A 26,095-nucleotide genomic window follows, 5' to 3' on the forward strand; every position below is an offset into this window, starting at 1 on the left:
GTTAGGGAGCCAGAGTGATAAAGTGGTTTGGGTGTTGGAGACCAGAATTCAGTTTCCTGCTTGGCCATGAAACCTATTGGGTGACCTTGAGCAAGTCACATGCTCTCAGCCTCAGGGAAGGCAGGCAGACCTCCTCTGAACAAGTCTTGCCAAGAAAAATCACATGATAGGTTCACCTTAGGGTTGCCATAAGTCAGAAATTACCTGAAGGCACACAACTATTGTTTAATTATTGACTGATGGTGTTTTATTGTAGGCTGCAACAGAAGAGGAAAACAGTCATGGGCCAGTTAATGGAATGCTTAATGCACCAAGCCTTGGTTCTCCAATTAGAGTTCGCTCAGAGACCACACAGCCAGATCGGGATGTTCCTCTGGTCCGGAAGTTACGATCAATCCATAGTTTTGAACTGGAAAAACGTCTAACCTTGGAGTCAAAACCAGACACAGATAAATTTCTGGAAATTTGGTATGTAATAGTTTCTATTGTGCTGAGCTTTCTTTGCTCTTGCTTGGCTTTGGTAAGTTGTATTTAACTGTCGCCGCTTCTTCCGACACAGCTTCCAGCGTATGCTGGAAGCCACGTAAGCACAACCGTGTATGAAGTGATGTTGGTGTTTTTCTAAAATAACAAATTATTTGAGAATTTGTCTGCATTAGGTACTTCTTTGTTATAATACTAACATTAATCTGCTATCTCATATGTCTCACTAATTTCTCTCAATATTTCCTAAGCATGGAGAAGAAGAAAAGAGAACTGAATGCTGGAAAGGAATCTGCTGTTGCAGCTTCTCAGAAAACACCCATTCCTGCAGTTTCATCCTGTCATGAGCATGTTTGGCACTATGATGAAGAATACCTACCTGAGGTTTCCAAGCCTGGTTCTGGTGGCTCTCCAGAACAGGGTGATGGTGGTGTTAGCAATGGGTATGTGGCTGTCAATTTGAGCTCCTGCCAGCAAGAGTTTGACTCCAAGGAGTGGGTGATAGTGGATAAAGAACAAGACCTGCAGGATTTCAGGACTAATGGAGTTGTGGGGCATAAAACAACTGGAAGTCCTTCTGATGAGGAGCCTGAGGTGCTTCAAGTATTGGAGGAGTCCCCACAAGAAGATAAACCTGGAGCTCACACCAAGAATGCAGCCATGGGAGGAGTACCTTTGGATCTAGGTGTTGAATGTGGTGGTACTGCAGCTTCTGAACAGTTTACAGATCAACTAGAATTCCCAGCTGGAGCTACAGGTCATCTTGCTGTCACACCTACAAGTTTAATAGAGGAGGCGCAAGCAGAAGGAGCTTTTACTCCAGTAAGTGAACAGCTGTTGCTGAGCTCTGTTGTATTCAGGAAATGCAAGACACCACCACTAATTTTTATTTGTGAGCTGCCTCCTTTTTCATTCCACAATTGTGAAATGGCCAAGATATTAATACCTGCCATCTGTTCAGTCTGACAGAAAGGCGGCATAAAAATGAAATAAATAAATAAATTTTAGCATCTGAACCATAATCAAGATATTGTTTAGAGATGATTATCCTGACAACTGCCAGAATTAATTTAGCACTTTAATAGGGATATAGTATTAAAACCATTTTTATCCTGCCCTTTAAGTGCCTGTGCATTGTTCAGTAATGAAAAGTAAACAATAGCTTTTGCAATGGCCATGATATGTTCCTTTCATCCAAGAATAGAGTGCTTATTTGGTTTTGAGGACATTTTTGGAAATATAGACATTATTAGGATTGCACATAGATGGCATATTTAATGTAACAACTTTACATTAATTCGTTTTTTTTGTCAGAGGCCAGTCATTATTGTTATAAGCTATTCTGAAAGGGTTCGAAGGATATTATTCTCAAGTATAAAAATGTGATCCAGCTTCTCCCCCATCCATCCTGGACTGCTGAATAATCTGTTCTTCCTTTTACTTTTACCTTTACTTTTACTTTGACAATTTTGCTGCTGATTGCAGCTGATTGCAGCCTTCAGCTTTTGTAGCAACATGGCTAACATGTAGCCTGTCGAAGTACAGACTGACATGTAAAAAACTGGAAGCAGAAGTACAGTGCACCCTTTTTTTACGCGGGGGATCCGTTTCAGACCTCTCCCCGGCGTAAAAAAAAAACTGTGTATGCTTGAGCCCCATTGAAAGTAATGGGGCTCATGCATGTGGCGTTGGTGCAGCGACACGCGCCCTGTTAATCTAAATGGGACGTGCTGCCCCTTGCACCCCGCGCGCTCCTGCACAGCTTTCCTCATGTTGAAAGCTGTGTATAGTGCGTCTGCATATGACGCGGGCGCACTGTATTTGCTGGACTTGCAGAATGAGAAAAAAAGAAATCAACTGTAGCTATATGTCCTTCTCCACTTAGCTTTTAATTTAAAATCTGTTCTAGTTCTAGTTAGCTAACCCCAAACATGCTTTTCAAAGAGTCATTCCCAGTGTCCCATATTTCCACATTTTTAGAAGCTGAATGATATAGAACAAATAGAATATAAAGTCTGTTGGAGTCTTGTACATTCACTTCAGACAGAAAGAAAGGAAAATTCACCAGAGTAGGTGAGGCCTTGACATTCTTGGTGAGACCATTAGTTTATTATTTCCAGTGGTTCATTACTTACTCCATGAGACATTAAAACATCACCTGCTTGAGAAAGATAAAGAAGCTTTCTTTTCTCACTTTAAAAAAAATCCTTAATTTTTAAAAAGACATGCTTTTAGCATATTGGGTACATATACCTTATGCAATATTATTAACAGTATTAACATCTTAAAAGCCTTCGACTTCACATTTTAATTGTGTATTTATTTAACTAGAACACATCAAAGTGAGTTGATAGTAATAATAATAATAATAGGATTTATTTATATACCGCCCAATCACTGGGAATCCGAGCGATTTACAACAGAGGGGATAATAGACGGTTCCCTGCCCTCAGGCTTACAATCTAAAAAGACACGACACAAAAGGAGAAGTACCATGTTTTGTGATTTAAATTCACCTCCTTTTTCATTCCATGATTGTGAAATGGCCAAGATATTAATACCTGCCATCTGTTCAGTTGAATTCAGAATTTGTTTCTGCTAATAGGAGCATTCTTTGAATGGATGCTTTATCTGGATGCTTTAACTGGCAGAAGGTGGAGGCAGTTTTCACAATTTCTCATGCTGTTTGGGAGATTCCGCAAACCTTAAAAACATATTTGCTGGAGTGGGAGGAATTTGATGAAGGATTTCTTCCACTCCACCAGTGGTCTTTTACAACACCAGATGCCTACCACAAATGGAAGAAGCCTTTCTGTTTGTGGAAGGCAAAGTCGGGATCCAAATCTGTATATTTCACTGTTGTGTGATTGCTTATCAAGTAAGTATTGCTAAGGAATATGCATAAGCTAGTAAATGATTTTTGCAAGCAGTGTCTTTTTCTAAAAACTTTCCTGATTTTTTTACTTTCAGAAGTGTTAAATGAATTATAGTAGGTCATTGCGAAATCAAGCAGGAATAATTCCTAATTATTTTGAGGTACAGTGGTCGCTTGGTATCCATTGGGATTTGGTTACAGGACTCCCATGGATACCATAATCTGTGGATATTCAAGTCCCATTAAATACAATGGCCTTTATATAAAATGGCAAAATCAAGGTTTGCTTTTTGGAACTGGAATATTTTAAGCCATAGATAGTTGAATCAGTGGATAAAGAATCCATGGACACATAGGGCTGATTATATTACAGATATTTAAAATGGCAAATATTTATTCTTTTGTATACCATTATTTGAAAAGGTATAAAGCTATGATAGAATTGAACAAAATAAAGTTTTTTTTAATATGTATTTGATACATTTTCTCTTTCCCCTGCCATGTTGTTCTCACAGCTCAACTCACTTCACATGCTGCATTTCTCCATCCCAAGAATTTCAAGCCCCATCCTCCGTACCCTGAACCCTGTAGCCCATCTTACCACCCATGTGGACCTTAAGAAAGAGAGTGGCTTTCCAAGGAGTCACTCAGGAGAGAGCCAATCTTCCTCTTCTTTGTCAGCTACCCGTAGGCAGCTTCCTATCATTCCCAGTGGAAACAGGTTTCCCTCTGTCATTCGCATCTCAAAAGCACAACTTCAGCAGGTGAATACATCTTCATCCTCATTAAAGCTACTGCATTGTGCCAGTCATTTGTGAAGTTTTGATGTTCCCAGCTACTTTGCATTGCTAAATAGTAATTCATGTTCCTTTCAATATGGGGTGGAAAACACTCTTCCTGATGGAGGATAATGACTTATAAGCTGAAAATTTGAGATAGTGCTAAAAATCATTGATTGCTTACTACAACTGTGGGAGTCTACTAAGGCTTAGTGGATTAAGCAGATTTATCAAAATGAAAATTAAGCTAGAAACTCTGGTAAAAATAATTTATCTTGCCAAATGCTATCAATAAATAGGAGCCAGGAATCATAGCAGTTGTTGAAGATACTCTGTGTGTGTGTGTGTGTGTGTGTGTGTGTGTGTGAGAGAGAGAGAGAGAGAGAGAGAGAGAGAGAGAGAGAGAGCATGAGACAGATTACTGTATACACATTACGTATACTTGAGCCTCTTTTAATGTGTGAAGGGGTTATCAAAATGGTTAGGTGTTTGTACAACAAACAAAGCTAAAATGTAGTTCAAAGCATCAAAATTAATGATATAAATAAATAATATTGAAGAAAGTAATATTAAATAGAGATTATTCAAGAGAACACTGAGAACATATTATTCAGCTAGTTTTCCTTCTGAGGAAGTTATTATTCATAATCACTGAACTCTTTTAAATGATAATACTAGCAGAGGAACTTAAACTTGCAATGACTGTCCAACAGTGTGACTAATCCTTTCATCACAGTCCATTCCACCACAAGTTTTGTCATATTTGAAGAACATTTCTTCAATGTTCTTTATTTTGCTTTGATTACAAAAACATTATCAATATATCTGATAATTTATTTATTTTTCTCTGTCTCTTTCTTTGTTTCAATAACAACTTTTGCTGCTAGTTTAAGAAAATAACATTCCAACTATGTGTGTGTGTAAATATGTATGTGTATAAGCCTTCAAGTTGTCTGTTGACCTATGACAATCCTATGAATTTCATAGGCTTTTTCTAGGCAACTAATACCCAGAGATAGTTTTGCCAGTTCCTTCGTATTGCACTAGTGTCAAAATTCTACCAGTGAATTAAATAAGTGATTTCTTAGTAGCAGGCTATAACTTTTTATTCACATTTTAATGATTTTTAGTTTGTCTTCTGGTTTCTGATCTTTTTTCACACTAAAATGGTAGCTGTGATTGCATTGCTGCCAGAAAGATAAGAGATATCATGATGTTATTTGAAGGCATATAGGGCACTTTGGTGATACTGATTTGGTTTAAATCAGCTTGGTTTGTGGATGAAAGGTTGACTTGAGTTCTTGGAAAGAAAGACAGGAAATAGATCAAGTATTATTTTTTTTTGGGGGGGGGGGTCCTTCATTTTAAACCAAACAGCACTGTCTGTTTTATTTTGTGTTCTATGGCTAGAATGCAGGTTCATTGTTTCTTTATGTGTCTTTCAAAAGGCCACTGTACCACACTATGTAACAAGAAACTGATTTCCAAAAAGGGTGTGTAAAGACTGAATACAGTGGCACTATTACTTCTCTTGATCTAGACACTATACTTTTATTGATGCAGCCTAAAATTGCATTGGCCTTTTTAGCTGCCGCATCGCACTGTTCACTCATGTTCAACTTGTGGTCTATTTGGACTCCCAGATCCCTTTCACATGTAGTTTCATTCAGCCAGGTGTCCCCCATCCTATATCTGTGCATTTCATTTTTCTGCCCTAAGTGCAGTACCTTACATTTCTCTGTGTTGAATTTCATTTTGTTAGCTTTGGCCTAGCTTTCTAGTCTATTCAGATCATTTTGAATGTTGATTCTGTCCTCTGGAGTATTAGCTATTCCTCCTAATTTGGTGTCATGTGCAGATTTAATAAGTATGCTCTCAATTCTGCCATCCAGGTCATTGATAAAGATGTTGAATAGCACTGGGCCCAGGACAGAGCCCTGTGGGACCCCACTGGTCACTTCTCTCCAGGATGAAAAGGAGCCATTGTTGAGCACCCTTTGGGTTCGGCCGGTCAACCAATTACAGATCCATTTAACAGTTACTTTGTCTAGCCCACATTTTACAAGCTTGTTTGCAAGAATATCATGGGAAACCTTGTCAAAGGCCTTACTGAAATCAAGATATACTATATCCACAGCATTCCCTTCATCTACCAAGCTGGTAATTTTATCAAAGAAAGAGATCAGATTTGTCTGGCATGACTTGTTTCTCTGAAACCCATGTTGACTTTTTGTGATTATGGCATTGCTTTCTAGATGTTCACAGACTCTCTGTTTAATGATCTACTCTAGAATCTTTCCTGGTATTGATGTCAGACTAACTGGACGATAACTGTTGGGATCCTCTTTTTTTCCCTTTTTGAAGATGGGGACAACATTTGCCCTCCTCCAGTCTGCTGGGATTTCTCCTGTTTTCCAGGAGTTTTCAAAGATTATTGCCAATGGCTCCGATATTACATTTGCCAGTTCTTTTAATACTCTTGGATGTAGTTCATCTGGTCCTGGAGACTTAAATTCATTTAGATTAACAAGGTATTCCTCCACTATCTCTTTACTTATTCTGTACTGAAATTCCCCTATTCTGTCCTCTGCTCCATTATCCTCAGGTTGAGCACCCTTTGCCTTTTCTGAGAAGACTGAGGCAAAGAAGGTGTTGAGTAATTCTGCCTTTTCTCTGTCCCCTGTTAGCATTTTGCCATCTTTTCCATGCAGTGGCCCTACCATTTCCTTCTTCCTTTTGCTGCGGACATATCCAAAAAATCCCTTTTTATTCTTTTTAACCTCTCTAGCAAGCCTGAGTTCATTCTGAGCTTTAGCTTTTCTGACTTTACCCCTACAAATGCCTGCTATTCCTTTGAATTCCTTTTTCGTGATTTCCCCCTTTTCCCATTTCTTATACATGTTCCGTTTCAAACTTAGCTTGGTTGAAAGTTCCTTAGTCATCCATCCTGGTTTCTTGAGACACCTCCGATTTTTCTTTCTCACTGGAACTGTTTGAAATTGTGCCTTCAGTATCTCTCTTTTGACAAACTCTCATCCATCCTGAACACCCTTCCCTTTTAGTATTTCTGACCACGGGATCGCCCTCAATAATTCTCTAAGTTTACTGAAATCCGCTCTCCTAAAGTCTAGAATGTGTGTTTGACTATGCCTAGCTTCTCCTTTCCATTGTATAACAAACTCCAGGAGAACATGGTCACTTCCACCTAATGATCCCACCACTTGTACCCCATTAACCAAGTCATCCTTGTTGGTTAGGATCAGATCCAAAATAGCTGACCCTCTTGTTGCCTCTTCCACCTTTTGGACCATGAAATTGTCTTCCAGGCAAGTGAGGAATTTGCTAGACCTTGAGGATTTTGCTGAGTTTGATTTCCAGCAAACATCAGGATAGTTGAAGTCGCCCATCATGACTACATCTCTCTTTTCTGACTGTGTGGTCATCTGTTCTAGAAAGATATCATCCAATTCTTCAGTCTGACTTGGGGGTCTGTAGTAGACTCCCACCATAACATCCTTGTTGTTTCCCTCCCCTTTAATTTTTATCCAGATGCTCTCCACCTGGCTTCCATGATTGATGTCCTGGATCTCTTCACTGGTGTAAATATCTCTGACATATAGTGCTATTCCTCCTCCTTTCCTGTTTGGCCTATTTCTCTTAAAAAGGTTATACCCCTCTATTTCCACATTCCAATCATGAGACTCATCCCACCAGGTTTCAGTGAGGCCTATTATATCATATTTGCTTTGTTGTACTAGGAGTTCAAGTTCATCTTGCTTATTTCCCATGCTCTGTGCATTAGTGTAGAGACATCGCAGACCACGGGTCCCATTTACTTGCTGCTTGTGCAAGTTTTTTTGCCTCCCACTGTTGAGTCCTTGCACTTTTTTTCTTGTTTATGTCTGACTATTTTCTTCAGCCCTTTTGCCTTCCTTAATATTGTCTCCCTTCCTCACGGAACTCAGTTTAAAGCCCTCCTGATCAAGTTCTTGAGACTGTTGGCAAAAACATTTCTTCCAACTGGCGTGAGATGCAACCCATGCAAGAAGTCCCTCCTCATGGAACCACAGCCCATGATCAAAGAATCCAAATCGTTCTCGGAGGCACCATCTGCGAAGCCAGTTGTTCACATCCGCTGTTTTCCTCTCTCTTCCTGGACCGTGCCCTTCAACTGGCAGAAGAGACGAGATGACAGCCTGTACATCCATTCCTTTCAGCTTCCTACCAAGCGCCTCGTAATCCCTTTTGATGTTCTGCAGGCTGTGTCTTGCAGTATCATTGGTTCCCACGTGGACCAAAAGGAAGGGGTATTGGTCAGTAGGCTTGACCAGTCTTGTCAGCCTCTCTGTCACATCACGGATCTTTGCCCCTGGAAGACAACACACCTCTCGAGACATCTTGTCAGGCCTACAAATCACTGCTTCTGTACCCCTCAGCAAGGAGTCCCCCACTACGACCACACGCCTCCTACGAGGTTTAGCAGCGGCTGTTCCCTCGGGTGGGACTCTCAGGCTTGCCTGCTCTGTCCCTGAAGTCTGTCCATGCTGCTCTTCTTCATCCTCCTTGATAAGGGAAAGAGCTTTGAATTGATTCTCTAGCTGCAAGCTCCCCGAACAATCCCTTCTTGGCCTACTTCTCTGTGTGACATTCCTCCAGCTGTCTGCCTCCTGTGTATGTGAAGTGACCTCCTCGGCTCCAGCATCTTCCTCTGCATGGTAGTCGTCCAGGATTGTTAGTTCTGTTGTGTCCAGGAAATCCTCCTGCTCCCTAATATGCTGAAGTGTAGCTACTCTGGACTCCAACTGCTGCACTTTCTCCTCCAAGAGGGCTACCAACTTGCACTTGGGGCATGTGAAGTTCTCCACTTCTGTAGGCAAGAAGACAAACATCCCACAAGTGTTGCAGGTGACTGCCGTGGTTCCGTCAGTGTCCATACTGAAAAGTCTTAGGAAATTACTGGAACAGGACTGTGGGCTTCCTCCTGAAAAAAAGAATCCTCCAGAAAACACCAACATTAAAGCTCCTGATGTTTCAACAATTTGTGGCAGTGAGCTCAATCAACTCTGCCTCTGCTGTAGATTTCCTTGGATGAAAAAAAAGAACTAAAAATGCGCGGCTCTGGGAGGAGTAATATAGAGCTAGTCTGTTAGCTCCGCCCCCTAGTGACTCACAGATGTGACTCACTGAAGATGTGACTACAAGCACACTCTTCCTAGAGTTTTAAAAGAAACCAGTCACCACTTACAATGGCTGCCCAGCTACCTCTCTCCTCCTCCTCTCTGTAGCAGGAACTGCAGAACAGATTGCAGCTTGACCAAGGAGGAGAAAAAATTCCTTAGGGAATGAAAATTGCTTAGGGAATGAAAGGGCAGAAGCTTTGATGTCATGAACCAAGAGAGGTGTAGTGAGGACTAAGTAGGAAGGGAGACAATAGAATCAGAAATAGCATTTGTGTGCTTGAATTAAAATGCATCTTCTACAGATTGATTCTTGGCGTGAACTTTGAGCCTCTCTAACTCTTGGGGCTTTTTTGGTTCCATAATAGTCAATGCTGCCCAGTCAAGAGCTTCATGCCATCTGCATTCTCTATACCTGTGGAAAAGGAGGGCAAGAAGCTTGATACCATGGGAAGGAGATTCTACTCTTCATCTGCTCTCATCTCCAAGATCTCTACTTGGCTTGTATGGGGCCCTACAACCAACTCCTTGGGAGAAGATGACACCAGTTTTCAACTTGTTTCAAGATGAAGATTGCAGAGTGGTTTCCCTCCTGCAGTCAGAGGCACACAAGCAGGCAGGTCATGAATGCTCACACATTGTTGACTGTGGGCGCAATGCAATGGAATGTTTGGTAGCTCTCCATTGCTATTCTTGCTTTGATCATCAGGTTTTTCTGACCAAGCCTGAATGGTCATAGAGGATCTTCTGTTTGGCAATGCTGGCCAGTTCAATTTGGAGACTGACTACAGGCTGGAGCACACTCATAAGATGAGGCCCACTGTTTGAATTCAACCCTCCTGTCTAGTCTTCCTCTAGGATTCGATAGACTACAAATAAGGACAGTACTCAAAAAGGCCATATAATCTATCAAGGTCTACATCGTTTGCTCAAAACCGCACTGCTTCTGGCCAGAAGTTCAAACCTGGACAGATGAAGAAGAAACCCAGTGGACACGTCCAAGCACTGACTTTTGACTTTCTGTCGGATGACACCATGACTTTGCACACTTTGCATTTCACTCCATCCATCCAGTCCAGAGTCTCATTCCACTGGACCATCAATGCCTTAATCTGTCAGACTTCTCTCTATCCTAAAGGTCTTGGATTGTCTGTCTCCTATTCCACCAATGCCTTCTCGTCTATTCTATGAACGGTTATGAAATTTCTATCAGACAATAGGCTACACTATCAAATTTGAATTGGATCCTTCATTGGAACCTCTCCGAACCACGTCTCCTTTCACTAGTCTCCTCCAAGAAGTAGACACACTTGCAGAAAGGAGCTATTGAGCCTGTACCCCAATCTGTTCATTTTGGGGGAGATTCTCCTGGTACTTTATCATCACCAGAAAAGATGGTTTTCTGATGACTATTCTGGACTTGAAAGGTGTAAACCTGTATATTCATCCTTAGTACATCAGGATGTTGACTTTATCATCCATCCTCCCATTGAAGCAAGAGGATAATTAGTACTCCACTTTGGACCTAAAGATGCCTACTTCCATATTTTGATTTACTCTTGTCATAGACATTTTCTATGGATTGCTGTAGGAAGAAAAGCATACAGATTTTGAATTCTACCATTCGGCCTCAGCATAGCACCTTGAGTATTTACAGGGATGATGGCTGTGATTAGCTTTTCTTCAGCAGCAAGATGTCATCATGTAGCCATACAGAGATGGTTAGTCATCGCCTCCTCCAGAAGTCTGTTGTTGCAGCATGGACAGACAATATTGGCATTTTTGGACAGACTGGGATTTTGACTCAACAAGGAAAAGTCCAATCTTGAGCTGATGCATCAAATTTGGTTTATTGGGGAAATTGTAGACTCCATGGGCCAGACCACTTTTCTACCTCTTGACCTTTTCAACAAAGTTTGCAAGTTGGTACATTTGCCTTTGGTACTAACATTCATGACCCCGAATGCTTACCTTCAGATGCATCCTTTACAGGCTTGGTTAATTGGCTCATTTGATCCACTTCAGAACACTCCAAAAAAGTGGCTCATGGCACTGAGGTTAGTACAGAAAGCCCTTCTCCATCCTAACATGCTTATCATGATAGATGTGTCAATATCAGGATGGGGTGTCCATCTAGACCAGTGGTTCCCAACCTGTGGATCAGGACCCCTTTGGGGGTCGAATGATCCTTTTGTGGCCTAAGGCCATTGGAAAACACCTATTTAATTACAGTTATGAAGCAGCAATGAAAATAATTTCATAGGTTTGGGTCACCACAACATGAGGAACTGTATTAAAGGGTCCCGGCATTAGGAAGGTTGGGAACCACTGATCTAGACAGTCTTCTTGTGAGAGGTCTTTCATTATCAGAGCCTTCACATGAATGCTCTAGAACTGCTGGCCATAGAAAAAGTGTTTTTTTTTTTTCTTTTGAAACTCTGTTGAGAGCCAGGGTGATACACGTGTTGACCAATAACACCATGGCTATGTATTACATAAACAATCAAGGTGATACCCAATCCTACACCCTCCTTCTCCTGACAGTTTGACTCTGAGGCTGGTGCATTCAGGGAGACATCTCCATTTTCGCTGTCCATCTTCCCAGAGAATAAAACATCCTCACAGATGCTCTCAGTCAAAACATGCATTCAAGCCACAAACGGAGGCTCCATCCCTAGATGTTGAAACCCATTTTTCAGCAATAAGGTGCTCCAGAGCTAGACCATTTTGCTGCAGTTCAAAATGCGCAGTGTGCAGAGTACTGTTCCAGGGTACCCCAGTGCAGATTGTGAGGAGATGCCTTCCTCTCCAGTTGTTATGGCCTTGTGCTGTATGCCTTCCCTCTGTTCCCTCTTCTGGTCGAAGTCATCACCAAAATTCATCGTAACCAGGCGAGGTGCATCTTGATTGCCCCATGGAGGAAAAGGAAGCCATGGTGTGATAAATAGTCCCCCATTTATCAGACATTTCTTCCCTGATAACAAAGAGTTAAAGAGTTAAATGTTGGGGGAGGTACATTTTAATGAGGGTTGCATCACAGGTAATGGGATGGCAACTGTCCAGTGAGATGGGGAGTTGGGAAGAAGCGTAAACTTTTGAGATACTTCTATGAGAGAGACTTTAAAAGACCTGCATGTAACACAAGGCTGGGGGTCTGCTTTTCTGGGTTTGCCTGTCCGTGGTTCTGCCTGCTTGCTGGCTGGCAGGTGGAGGAAGCTGGTGGAGCTGGATAATGGAATCCAGGCTCCCAGCTATCCAGAAACATCAAGGACTACAAATTTGAGTTAGATCTTTCAATGGGACTTCTCTGAACCATGTCTGAGCTGTGGGTAAGATTAAGAACATGTACTAGTTAGTGGCACTAGAATTTTTGGTTTGTTTTACTGGCTTGGCTGAAATGACTGTATTCTGTAACTTACATTTCTCTTTGTGCCTGTAGAACAAGTGGTCCTGCATATAGGGATATCCTTTTGCTCTAAAAAACTCCTTAGTTAGAATAAAGCTTTTCTTTAAAGCATCTTGCCTCTCTTGCGCTCCTTCTCACGTGCCTTTAGCTCAACTAGTTCTTTCCTAAGTTGGTAAGGGAAAGAATCTGGGGAATTCCTCAGCAAAGTCCTGATATTTTGCTAAGGGAGGAGAGGGTAATTCGTCAGGTGGTGGCAGCTGCAAGGTTTGGTCTCAAGGGGTCCCATCCAGATCAGCAGGAGTAGGGGGGGGGGCAGAGAACTTTAAAAGGTCTGCATGTAACACAAGGCTGGGGGTCTGCTTTTCTGGTTTTGCCTGTCCGTGGTTCTGCCTACTTGCTGGCTGGCAGGTGGAGGAAGCTAGTGGAGCTGGATAGAGAACCTTCACACCCCAGAGAACCTTCACACCTGGTTTGTGCATCTTCTTCACCTATCCTGAGGAGTATGTTCGCTTGCCGCACAGACCAAATATCCTCAATAGGTATGACAGCCAGGTCAGAAACCCTGCTCTTGGTACTCTCCACCTGTCAGCATAGAGGATCCTGTCTTAGATGCCTTTCCATTGTGGTGAAGGAGATCATTGACACTGCTAATCCATAATCTCCAAGCTGCAGTCCTGTCCACATGGAAGGCTAAAACCCTTCATATGTCAGGATGGTGACACTGCCTCTCACATTCTTAAATGGGGTCTGAAACAAGTAGGGTTGATGAGCAGTGTTGATAAGTCCTTGTACTAGAAGATCCTATGACTACAAATGGAAGAAGATTGCTGATGCTACTTCCACAGACGATTACTGTAGCTGAAGCTACAATCACATGTGTTGGACTCTCTACTTTCTTTGTTAAATCAAAGCCTCTCTTTGTCTTTTTTTGTTTGTTTGTCCCTTTGTCTTTGATTAGTTGTTACTTGGTTGCCATTTCAGCATGTTTTTAGTTCCTTTGGTAAGCCTTGTTGTATTACACAGAGGCCACTCCTGAAAAGACCTTCCCTTGACCCACTAGACGTGAATAGCTATAGGCCAGTTTCTCTGTTACCTTTTTTGAGCAAAGTGATTGAGAGGGCGGCTGCTCTTTAGCTCCAAGCTGTCTTGGAGGAAACCGATTATCTAGATCCATTTCAAACTGGCTTTAGGACAGGATATGGAATTGAGATCCCCATGGCCGCCTTAGTTGATTATCTTCATTTGGGCATCAACAGGGGTAGTGTGATCCTGTTGGTGCTACTGGACCTTTCAACGGTTTTCAACACAATAGACCATGACATCCTCTTGGATTGCCGGAGAAAGTTAGGAATTGGAGGCACTGCATTGCAGTGGTTCTTTTCCTTCCTCTTGGACAGATTCCAGAAGGTGATGCTCGGGGACAGTCACTCTACAAGAAAAGGGCTAATTGTGGCATCCCTCAAGGCGCCATCCTGTCCCTGATGCTATTCAATATATACAATATGAAGCCATTGGGAGTGATTTTTCCGAGGCATGGGGTGGGGACAATTAGACTAGACCATATAACACCGATCTTAAGATCACTTCACTGGCTGCCCATTAGTTTCTGGGCCCAGTACTAGATGTTGGTTATCACCTTTAAAGCCCTAAATGGCTTGGGTCCAACTTACCTTTGGGTCCGCCTCCTTTCATAAAATCCACCTGCACACTCAGGTCCTATGGGAGGAATTTGTTGCAACCTATAAAAACTAGATTGTCTGCAATTTTTCAGCAACCATTCCCAGATTATGTAATGGCCTGCTGGACGAGATCCATCATATAACCACCTTAAACACCTTTAAAAAAGCTATTAAGATGAATCTCTTCTGGCAGGCCTTTCCTGAATAGATTCCTAGCCACCAAAAAGAAAACCTAAGTGTTGGACCCTGATTTTTTGCTGCAGTCACTGTTGTTTGTTGTTTATTTTGTTATGTTTTATATTGTAAATCATTTAATTGTATTTTAAAGGGGGTGGGATTGGGGGATATGGACTATATATTTTAATGTTGTAAGCGCTGCATAGAGGGGTGAGATAGAAATAAATTTTATTATTATTATTTTATTCAAATCAGAAGCAAGGAAGAGATTGAGATGGATGAAGGCAGGGCAGAAAATTTTAGAAGAGGCTATGAGGAGACTGGTGATTTTAATAAAGACAATTATACTTAATGTTGTCTAATTCTATAAAAGCAAATTAATTGTTAATTGTCCCACTGAATCTGAGAAAGTTATTTTTCTATATGAATATGTGGTCTGTGTCAGCACTTCAAAGCCAAGAAAAGTAGTTTCTGTAAAATCATGTTAAAATTATCTTCTCTGCATAGGTTACAATACCCAGACCATCAATGGCATCCACACAATCTGCTTCTGAGAGTTTTCATTATGGTCAGCAGCTGGAGAAGAAGGACCGGGACCCTCGGCTTTTGGAACATAATATTGAACTTTTGTCTCCCAAGGAGAACTTAGCTGGCTCACTGGTGGCTAATGATACATTAACGTTTGGTGCCAGTAAAACAGACATAGTTCCAAGGTTAGACCACGAACTAGAGGCACCTGATAAAGAAGGACACATTGGTGAAGGTGCTGAAATCCATGATCATAGCCAAACAGACCTACTTGAACAATACATGAAGAGGCAAGGGGAGAGAGAACTTGAAGATCTCTTTGAAGAAGACAAACAGCTTGCTCTGTTTTGTGAAGATGCATTTGAAATACAGAGTAATGGGCCATGCTTAACAGATCTAAGAAAGTCAGAATCTGTGTTGGATGGACCTCGGGTGGTTACAGAACTAGAAGAACTGCGACCATTCACTTCCTGTTCATTGCCAAATCAAGATGTAAAACAAGAGTTATTGAAACAATCTGCCCCTGAAACATCTGATGTTTCTTTATCAAGAAGTACTGATCCATTAGCTCACAGACTGGAAAGCCAAGTGCCAGTGCAGGAAAATGGTTTCCAGGATGATGGAGATATTGATCATGCTGAAGAATTTCAATCCCAACAGGTGAATCTTGACACTTTTGCTCATCAAAAGGTGAAAAAGGAGGAAAATGTTCAAAAAAATGGAGAACTCTTTCATTCTATTTCAGAAAATGATAGTTCTCATCAGTCCAAGAAGGAGTTAGCGAGATCACCATTTGTAGCTAGACAGAGTCGCATTCCTGTATTAGCGCAAGAGATAGATTCCTCATCAGAGTCTTCTCCTGTTTCAGCAAAGGAGAAACTGCTTTTGAAAAAGGCTCATCAAACAGACTTGGTTAGATTGCTAGTAGGAAGGAGACAGCTCAGATCTTTTCTTGGTGACCTCTCAAGTGCCTCTGAAAAGTCACTGAAGGAAAAAGTAGTTACTGGTCCAATGCCACTTTCTGAAGATGTGTTGTCCTCCATTTCTAAACTGACATTGGGCACTCATTTGCACAGCCAAGTAGAGGAAAACTATTTGTCACCAAACAGTCCTCAAACCAGAAAAAGCAAAATTCCAAGACCTATATCTTGGACTACCCTGGATCATATTAGCAGTTCCAACTCTGCTCAGTTTTTTCCTCGACCACCACCAGGAAGACCACCAACAAGACCTGGAGTAGAAGCCAGGTAAGGAGAAACAATAACACTTCTGAAATGGATTTTAAGAATTTTAAGAAGGCTGTTACTACAGTCTTTGGCATTATGCAAATGCAATGCATTCTTTTTGTTTTCTGGAACTAAGCAGGTGAACATGGACACATCTTCCCACTTTTGCAAAATGCAGGTCTGTTTGCTTACATAAGCAGCATCTGTGTTACATTTCATGCTACATTTCTAAAACATTTTGTTCCTAATTTAAAGTATCAACTTAGAGCAATTATAATTATCTTGGGACCTAATTGTTAAAAATTTGTTAGCATGCAGCTGTTTAATATAAATTCAACAACACTTGTCATTTATGGTGAAATTGGGGAGCCTTTTGAGGTAGAAGGTGGCATTTGCCCACCACCTCCCAAATGTGCAGCATCTCTAGCTGATACTTTCATCAGGGGCCCAGATTATTCCCTGATGATAAAGAGATGAAGCTTCCTGGCTGCATTTGCTGTCATACCCCTTTCTCTTGGGAGTGGTGGTGCTTTGAGAAGAGGAAGCAGGCTCAGGCTGAAAGAGCAGGCCTTACAAGACAGATTTGGTCCATAGCCATAGTCTCCTCATCCTTTCTTATATGATACATCCCATGCATATGTTAAAATGGGCAGGAATTTTGCAATGGCAGCCAAAAGTAGAAATACAGTCATCCCTTGGCATTTGCAGCTTTCAGATTCATGGTTATGACTATTCACCACTTCGTAGCTGCTGCTTATCAAGATCAACCTCTTCACCCCATCCTCCTCACCACCCCTCTCAGCCAGAAAAAAAAAAAAAAGAAACACCTTCCCTCCCTTACTTTGCCAGAGTTTGTATTCCCCTCCTTTCTAAACTGTTCCGCTCTCAATCTGATTAGGAAAGATCCACCTTCTCCCCACCTCCCCTCTTCCTCTCTCTCCCTCCCAGCTAGACAAAAGCAACACCCTCCCCCCCCACTTTGCCAGACTTTGCATCCCCTTCATTTCCAAAGTGCTTCCACTTTTTCTCTCCTCATTCCTTCTAACCCCCCTTCCTTCCCTGCCAAAAGCAGTACCTTTACTATTTCCCACCTTGCCACGCTTTGGCTCTTCCACATTTTCAGGTCCCTCTACCTGAAAGTGGAAGCACTTTGAAAAGGAGAGGGATGCAAAGTCTGGCAGAGTGGGGAGAGGAGGATGTTGCTTTTGCCTGGCTGGGAGGGAGAGGGAGAAGGATGGCAGGGTGGTGGTGGTGGTGGTGAGGAAAGAAGGTAGATCTTTCCTAATCAGATTGGAAACTAGGGGAATGCAAACTCTGCCAAAGTAAGGGAAGGTAGTGTTTCTTTTTTCTGGCTGGCTGGAGGGGGGAGGGAGGATGAGGATGTGGGGGAGAAGATGGATCTTTCCTATTCATATTTAAAGTGGAAGGGCTTGGAAATGCAGACAAGAGGTGGCAAGGTTGCAAAGAGAGTGGTGCTCTTGGTGAGAGAGACTCTGTTGTTCATGCTATTCTCTTTCTTTTCAAGGTTGCGCAGGTATAAAGTGCTAGGAAGTAGCAGCTCTGATTCAGAACTGATCTCTCGTCTGGCTCAAATCCTTCAGAATGGATCTCAGAAACAACGAAGTTCTTCTCAGTGCAAGAGTCCGGGATCTCCACATAGCCCCAAAACACCACCCAAAAGCCCAGTCATCCCCAGACGCAGTCCCAGTGCCTCCCCTAGGAGCTCTTCTTTGCCCCGTACTACCAGTTCATCATCATCCCGGAGTGGTCGGCCACACCACGACCAAAGAAGTTCATCCCCCCATCTTGGCAGAAGCAAATCCCCTCCCAGTCTTTCAGGTTCTTCATCTTCAAGGAGATCCTGCCCACAAGAGCACTGCTACAACAAATCGAACAAGAATGGCTTGAAAGGGTCTAGTAGCTCTTGCCACCACTCCTCTTATGCTAAATCTCCCACAGGAAAGAGCAAATCGGCCAGTAAACTGAGCAGATAGGAACAGAGTCTTGTCAGGTGTCAAAAGCCCACTCCTTAAACTGATGCATGTTCTGTCTGTATACTGCGTATTTTAAAGAAGTCCATACTGACTTTCAAAGAAAAACAGCTCTAAGATAAGTATTATTTATAAGGCCCACTTTGTACATGAGTGGCTAGCATTGCCTAGGCAGCAAGCAGATCAGAGAGGTTAGAGGGCAGGCATGGAGCATCAGAAAGTTAAAGGTGTGTGAAACATTCAAAACATGCAACTTGAAGGTGAATGTTTTTATTCGGATTTTCATTAAGTTTTTATTTACTAAGAAAGCTTATTTTAGGCTTTCTGTCAAGGAAAGGTTAAAAAAAAACCCAACTGAAACAGATTTCACCATTACACCATTCACTGAGGTTAATACTGTGCGTTGGTAGATTAAAAAAAAAAATCATTTGGAAGAGCAATCTTCCTGTAAGGTTCTCTTTTAGCAATGAGCTTCAACATCATTTTGAAGCTATTAGCTGCCCCTATGTCATGATTTGTACTTCTCTCCTTTAAAAACAAAACAAAGCGCCAAAATAAACCCACATCTTGTACCACTATATATTTAATATGAGCTGCCTCCTTAGATAGAATACGTGAAGATGAAATTAAGTGAAACCATTATCATATGATAATTATGTAACTATGCATAGGATTACAAACATAAATTTGAAGAGTTAGAAGAACTCCTGATCCTTGGATAAGTCAGTAAACTCTCTGTATGTTTGTAGAGCTATACATGTTTCCATCAGGTTTCCACCATGTAATAAGTGAAGGATCAAGAGATAGTTACCACAGCCTGAGTTAAGGAAGAAAAATGAGATTAGATCCTGGGATAACTCATAGTTTTAATATTTATTTTAGTGCAATAAATTTCACAGTACAAAGGGAGCCACTGTTAAAACTTACCAAAATTTATCTGAGTGTGTGCTTGAGGTGTTTATTTCTGTTCACCTTATAATCTTACTCCAGTGTAACCATACTGAATAGAAATGTTTTCATACTTAAGACTTGTTACTTGAAAATTTAACTTAATTTTTTTAAAACATAAAGCTTTAACCTTCTCAAAAATGACTGCAGAACCTATTCATGCAATATGCTTGAGAGAACCTGTTCATTCCCCCCCCCCCCCTTTAGAATCTGGGCCACAGTTCTTGACAGTAAATGTTGCAGAGCAAGATCATAGGGTAGTTTCTCATATTTCAGCATCCCTAAATACATATTGTATGCAAAGAACATGCATACTCATTTCTCCAAATGTATATATACATTATCTTGTTAGGCCATCAGACACATTTCTCTGCTGGATGGAACATTTTGTGACTTCTGGCCTATACAAGCATACTGTATAGTGTATTTAAGCATACGCTTGCATTTAGGGCAATTGAAAATTGGAAAACAATATACAGAAAACTAATGGTTGAGGACTGTCTTCTGCTTACCAGAAATGTTATGCTCTTAATAAAGTCATTGGCTTCTAGCTTTCCAATATTTTGCTTAATTGAATAACAGAGGAATGACTTCCTCTGCTGGATTCAAATCCGTGGTAGGTTAGAAAAGTAAAACACACATTGTAAAAATAAATACAGCTAGCTTTCTGAATGGGTATTTATTTTAAAATTAAATAAATACAGAATCTGAATACACTGACAATTACTGATCTGCTTGCTATAGACTTATGCCTGTAGTCAGCATAAAATATTTTTAATTTAATATTGTTTTATCATCATTTGCTGCCAAAATAGTATACTTGGATGGAAAAGGGAATGTTTCCTCTCTAAGCTAATTCATTTTTGATGCTGCATTGAAGCTGCACTGATTTTCTCTTGTTCTGTCAGAATGTGTTGGAATTTTTTCTTCTTAAATGTGTATATTGTTTCCTATAAGTGATGTAGCACAACATTGAACCATAGTCTCATTCAGGTTTCAAGCACTACGGAAGAATGCAATAGAAGGAGCATACCTGCTGGTTTTTTGAGAAACTGTGTGATTTAAAAACCTATTTTGATGTATTATACTGTATAATAGGTGCTGTTCCAATACTTGCATGTTCTCATGGATAAATTATATATTATAAATATTTATAAATATATATATATATATATAAATATACATACATATGCTTCTATAGATTTCCCTAATTCTCTCATTTCCATTTGTAACATAATGGACCACAAACAATGCAGTACTCTTTCAGTTGTGTGCCTGAATTCAATAATACCCTTGGCCTTGCTGCTCCCAGTTCCTGGCATGCACAAAGCTGAATATTCTTCTTGCCTCAGTTCAGGACTGAAGGGTTGGTGATAACTTAGTGTTTGATATCGGTTTTGTCACTTTATTTTTAAATTTCTGAATGATTTGGAAAGAGTCAGTGAATTTTTGTATATTATGGCCAAAGTTCATTCTTTTGTCTATCTTGCCACTACATCCCATCATGAGAGCCTTGTTGCGCAGTGAGTAATGACATGTGGATCCATACAACACAAAGAAATCTAGATCTCCTCTTCATCATTGTCATATGAGGTCTCTATCATAATCAAATGATTGTGATGAAGACATTCTGGGAACCTGCTCTTTCCCTCAGCCTGCAGTCCAACCATGATAACCTTCACATTATCAAATTTACAGTTGCATGCAACTGATTACATTGTCCTAGCAGAGTATGTTTGTAATGCTACATGATCTGCCCCCTTTTGAGATGGCACAGAAGCGCTTCCAAGGACTGATTCATTGTGAAGCTAAATAATTTTAGCTGAATCAGATGTATGGTAGAGGTATATTACCTAAGAGTAACTTGCCCTGAAACAACAAAGCTGTATAAATTCTCCATGCTTATTCCTATGTTGTCCTGTAGGATTTAATGGCATCCGTTTATCTGGCTTCTAAAGTCCAATAAAAAGCTTTCCTTCATTTCTTACAACCTGCTTCACCTATTTGATTTTCTGTGATTTTCGTATCTTACACTGTATCCAAGAACATTTTTAAGTTTCTAGAGGAATTCCTTCATAAACATGTGCAGAGCATTTGGTATGGTAAGAATAGTTCACCCTGCATGTAGGAAGATGCATATCCCAAAGATTGATTTTCATGCTTTGCTTTCAGGGATGAAACGATATGTATCCTATGCATTTACTTAAAAAGAATGTTGTAGACATACTGTTATACATTCCTATTATGTATGGTATGCTGAAAGTAATGTTCAAGCTCTTTTCTGTTGCTATACGTTTGTATTTCTTTCCATTCTGTACTAATGCAAAAAGACAGGCTGGAGACTGGGTGGTAATTGTGGAAAGCATAGGTTGATGTATGTGCATTTTTCATTTAGTGACAGAACAGTGGGGTTTCTGGAGGTGTCACTGTACCAAACGTGTGAGCCAACCATGATTAGAAAGCCAATGGTTTACTAATGTAGCTTTAAGCAAACAAACGCTCTTAATTTCTCTGTCTTTAATCAGTGAGTTTCATTTTTCATCGCCTACATTTGTTTCTTCACAGTGTTTACCACTTCTGGAACCAAAAAGGTATTGTGAACGAATCTTGATTGCAACAACTTCAACTATATTTTAATGAGATAATTGCACTTATTACTTTATGAAGTTAATCCATTTTGTCTTGAAGAACAAAACTCAAAATTTAATAGGCAAACCAAGAGAAAGACAAAATTAATATGGGTGGTTGGTATTGGATCAGAATAAGTTAGACTAAATTACCTTCTCATCTTGAGCCACAGTTAAGAACAGTTGCACAGTTCTTTCTGTAAAAGCTGCAAGCAATTTTTCATAAATAGGAACACACAGCCAATTAAACTTAATGGGAGAATTTACTAACTTTCTTCAACACTTCTCTTTACCTCTGTGGAGAATGTTACCTTCCACCCCATGACAGGAGTAACAGTTGTCTTAGAAAATCCTATAGAGGCTCTCTGAACAGTTATCACCATGCTGAAAATGTTGGTTTCACTACTTTTGGAGGCACCACATCATTCTGGGGACTTGGGTGAGAATCAGCAATTGATCCTTGCCACATTTGTCTTTATAGCGATTTTTGCACAATTTTAGATGTAGATTTTTTGGAGCTGCTATATTATGGCATGTAGTTCACACTACATTGATGAAAAGTCACAGAACTGGATCTTTGTGATAGGCAAACAAAAAGTTTTATTACATCAGCTGAAGATATGCTGACCACAATGGTAGCCATTTCGTGTTGTTTTGGCTACAACATAATCTTCCACAGGGCAGGTAAAGCAGCTAGAAACAATTCTTTGCAGTGTAATGAACATAAACCTTGTATTCCCTGGATATTCCTGCACTTTCCATAGAAAAGGAAACGGAAGATTTACATCTGAATTTGAATTAATCTGCCCCTTTGTATTTAATGCAATTCTAATGAGAAATCATATAGTTCCTAATTGAGCTTTTTGAATTCAAATTCCCTTTCATTGTAATTGGGCATGCCAATATTGGAGTGTGGAAAATGTCTTGAGTGTATCTCTTGATAGCAATGCAGTGGCTGACGGAACATTTTTTAAAAATCTAGTCTAATTGAAAGGAACTATAGGTATTCAAAAATTAACTCTAATTCTAGTGATGTTTCCTTACTCCTTAACTTGGAAATTATATATAGTTCTCTAATTAAATCAAAGTAAATTTATCCTGAAATAAATATAAGCAATATTTGATTTTTGTCTACAATAATAATCACCCAAGAAAACAGTTACCAAACTGCATCTAGAGAACAAAATACAGTAATTCTGAAAACACTAGGACAAAATTGAATATATGCCAATGATACATTTAAATCCCTTAAAGAGTATGAAAGAACAACTGTGCCTACATTTTAATATATTTTCCATTAACTAATATATTATTTGCAGACTGAACCTCTTAAAGATGATAAAAGTAATAGTCACAGGAGAACTGGCTTTATACCTAAGAGGAAGAAATGATCTTGCTGCTCTTTTAGGCTCAGTGATGCAGGATGTGGAGCACATTCCCTTTGCCCCATGTGCATTGATGCTAATAGGAGATTGAGGTGGTGAGCATTTTGCTTCAGCTACCAAATGATAGGCTACTATCACCAAAACAATGTGATGCTACAGTATACTAGATCTTGTAGTCAGTACCCTTTTTAGTCATATCAGGCTGGCTGGTGCAGATCTGCTTGTACCAGAATTGTTCAGAGAATGCATCCTCTGGCCATCTCCTTGTTCCCAAGGTCAGTTATTAGTCATAAGATAAACCGCTATTCTAAAACTTATTTTCATTTAAAATGGGAAAGTGGCCAGAGGATCCAGCACAATGACTGCCCTTTGCCACCCCTGTGTTACTGTAAAATTTATCCTGTTACTTGAGGACGGGCATTATTTTATATCCTGGTATATGGGTGCTTGGGAAGGGGTTTGCAATACAACTATAAAGATTCATCCGCACATTTAGAGCTCACTGAATGAGACACCCTCCACCTCCTATTTGCTGTATTCTTTCTGCTATTTTGGGAGATTGGGCTATAATAGCTGATAGAAGGAGCGATCTTTTAGTATATTCAGAACTACCCGTGAGCCTAACATTTTAGGATAGTGCCTAATCCCTTTCTATGTCTGAAGAGGCAACAAAAAAGGAAGGGGGATTTTATTACTTTGGTTCTTGCTTATGTAGCCTGCTCTTCTTGACAGGAAATTTGATTGCTAAAAACAGATTAGTGAGATGAGTGGGCCCAGGCCTTAAATCAGATGTGTAACAGTATCATTATGCATGTATGCTTGTGATAATTTGACTGATAAATGTACATATGCATAGGAATGTGTGTGTAACATAGTATTCTATATGTTTTAGCCTTCCACTTCAGAGGAACATTCCTCTCCCTTACAACCCCTGAAAACAAATTGAATGACACAGAATGGTAACAATTCAGATTGTAAAATCATAGGCAGGTGTGTTGCCTGTACCATATACATTTATAGAACAGGCTATGTGTGTGTGTTATATATGTGTGAGTATGTGTGTGTGTGTGTGTGTGTATATATATATATATATATGTATTGTGTGTTGGTCTGGTTTGTTTCTTTTAACTTGGTGATTACTGCATCTTTTTTTAAAAGTGGTTTTAGCTTTTATCTTCTTCTTTAGTGACCAAGTATCTATTAACTGTAATAATGGCCAAACCCCTAGTGCTAGGAAGTATTTCAGTTTAACTAATGCAGTGATAGACTAGCAGCTTCCTTTTTATAAGCTCAATTCAGCTTGCTTGTAGATAGTTCAAAGGAATATACTTTTTTCCTTCTGCAGTAAAGATTTAGGTTTTTATTTAGGAAGCATGGTGACATTAGACCGAGAGGAAGAGGAAGTTTTGAACTGTGGTGTTTTTCATTACATATAAAACTTCCATATGGTTCAGTAGGCTCAGGAGTTCTTTTCATTAGTGTTAGTGATAGCACTAGCTAGCCTCTGACTGGAATGTTAATTAAACCACAAAAATTCTGCTGAGATCTTAATATAAGAAATTGAACTACTTGGCCGACATGTTTTTTGCTTTGGTAAATGCTGGGTTTTGGTTCTACACTTGGAATCTTTGATCTTTTCTGGTCATTTGCTCATTCGATTGCATCTATATTCAAGATTATTCTGCTGGCATAGAGTTCTGCTCAGAATGCATGTGCTGGTGAAAGGGGCTGGGTAAAGTGATTTTCCTCTCCATTGCCCCTCCTTCAGCCCACAGAACCATTTACCAGACTGTTCTGGATGGCTTTACAGTACTACAAGAACTGTTTAGGGGTTGGATGGGGGGGAGGTGGGTGGGTGTGGGGAGGAAGATTAGCTTGTTTCTTAGGAACAGTAGGCTGTGTTGGAAAGGCTCCTGCTGAGGGAATGAGTCTTCCTTCTATTGAGAGGCTATTTGGGGATCCAGTCCAGTATATTGTGCTGTTTTTATGAAAGCGTAATAGAAAAAGAATAAATATCACTGGAAATTTCTCTTAAAATATGAAAATATACATTTTGTAATGATGGTGTAATGTGTCTTTCCTTAGATTGTAGTTACTAGCTCTTAGCTACATTCTTTGTTAAATAATGTAGATTACCATTGTCCATTCCAGATCAGGACTGCAGGTAGTAGAACTCAAATGTTCCAGTAGGAAGAGATTTGAACTCAAAGTAAGTGTATGCCTCCTGAGTCTGTCAACAATTTTATATGCTAGGAACACTTAAAGGTGATTTTATTTCTCTCTAGGATGCAAAGTGATGACTCAGATCTTCTTAGATCTATGAAACAGGAGTTATTTCAGCTGTCCTGACTCAAGCCCAGCAGAGTAAAATTAGTGTTGATTTGCTGGATGAAAATAATGCCATTATACAGTATGTATACATAAAAAGGGTGCACAGACCTTCTTCTAGAACAATGGTCCCCAAACTGCCCTTTAAGAGATTTTGGACTACAGCTCCCAGAAGCCTCAGTCATGTTGGCCAATAGACTGGAATTTGGGGAGCTGAAGTCCAAAATCCCTTAAAGGGCACACAGTTTGGGGGCCACTGTTCTGGAACATAGTTGGCAGGTGTATGGCCCTTCTGTTCTTGGCCTACACCTTCCACGAGCCTTAGGTAGCATTGCTCATAGTGAGAATTGCAGTTCATCAACATCTGGAGTTCTTTACCCCTGCTTTTGAAATACAGTATAATGCACATAAGTGACTCCCTAACCTCTTTTGCTTGCTTTTCCTCAGTGATGATAGCATGTTTCTGAAAGCCCCCTCCTGCTAATA

The 26,095-nt window shown here is 40.3% G+C and overlaps 1 protein-coding gene across 2 annotated transcripts in view; it reads left to right on the forward strand.

Annotated features, from left to right (window-relative positions):
• The window catches only part of TTBK2 (tau tubulin kinase 2), an 84,176-nt gene extending 62,421 nt beyond the window's left edge, over window positions 1–21,755 (forward strand). The window contains exons 12-16 of one of the 2 annotated variants that reach the window (XM_089521866.1): window positions 257–468; window positions 735–1,305; window positions 3,874–4,122; window positions 15,084–16,351; window positions 17,856–21,755. In XM_089521866.1, coding sequence (XP_089377992.1) covers window positions 257–468; window positions 735–1,305; window positions 3,874–4,122; window positions 15,084–16,351; window positions 17,856–18,324 — 2,769 coding nt within the window. In that variant the 3' untranslated portion in view covers window positions 18,325–21,755. The remainder of the gene's footprint in view (window positions 1–256; window positions 469–734; window positions 1,306–3,873; window positions 4,123–15,083; window positions 16,352–17,855) is intronic. The other variant, XM_089521867.1, reaches the window with a different exon arrangement.
• Window positions 21,756–26,095: the final 4,340 nt, after the last annotated feature.

This window comes from Sceloporus occidentalis, unplaced genomic scaffold, assembly GCF_023333645.1.
Source record: "Sceloporus occidentalis isolate IW3139 unplaced genomic scaffold, rSceOcc1.0.p SCAF_4, whole genome shotgun sequence".
NCBI lineage: Eukaryota > Metazoa > Chordata > Lepidosauria > Squamata > Phrynosomatidae > Sceloporus > Sceloporus occidentalis.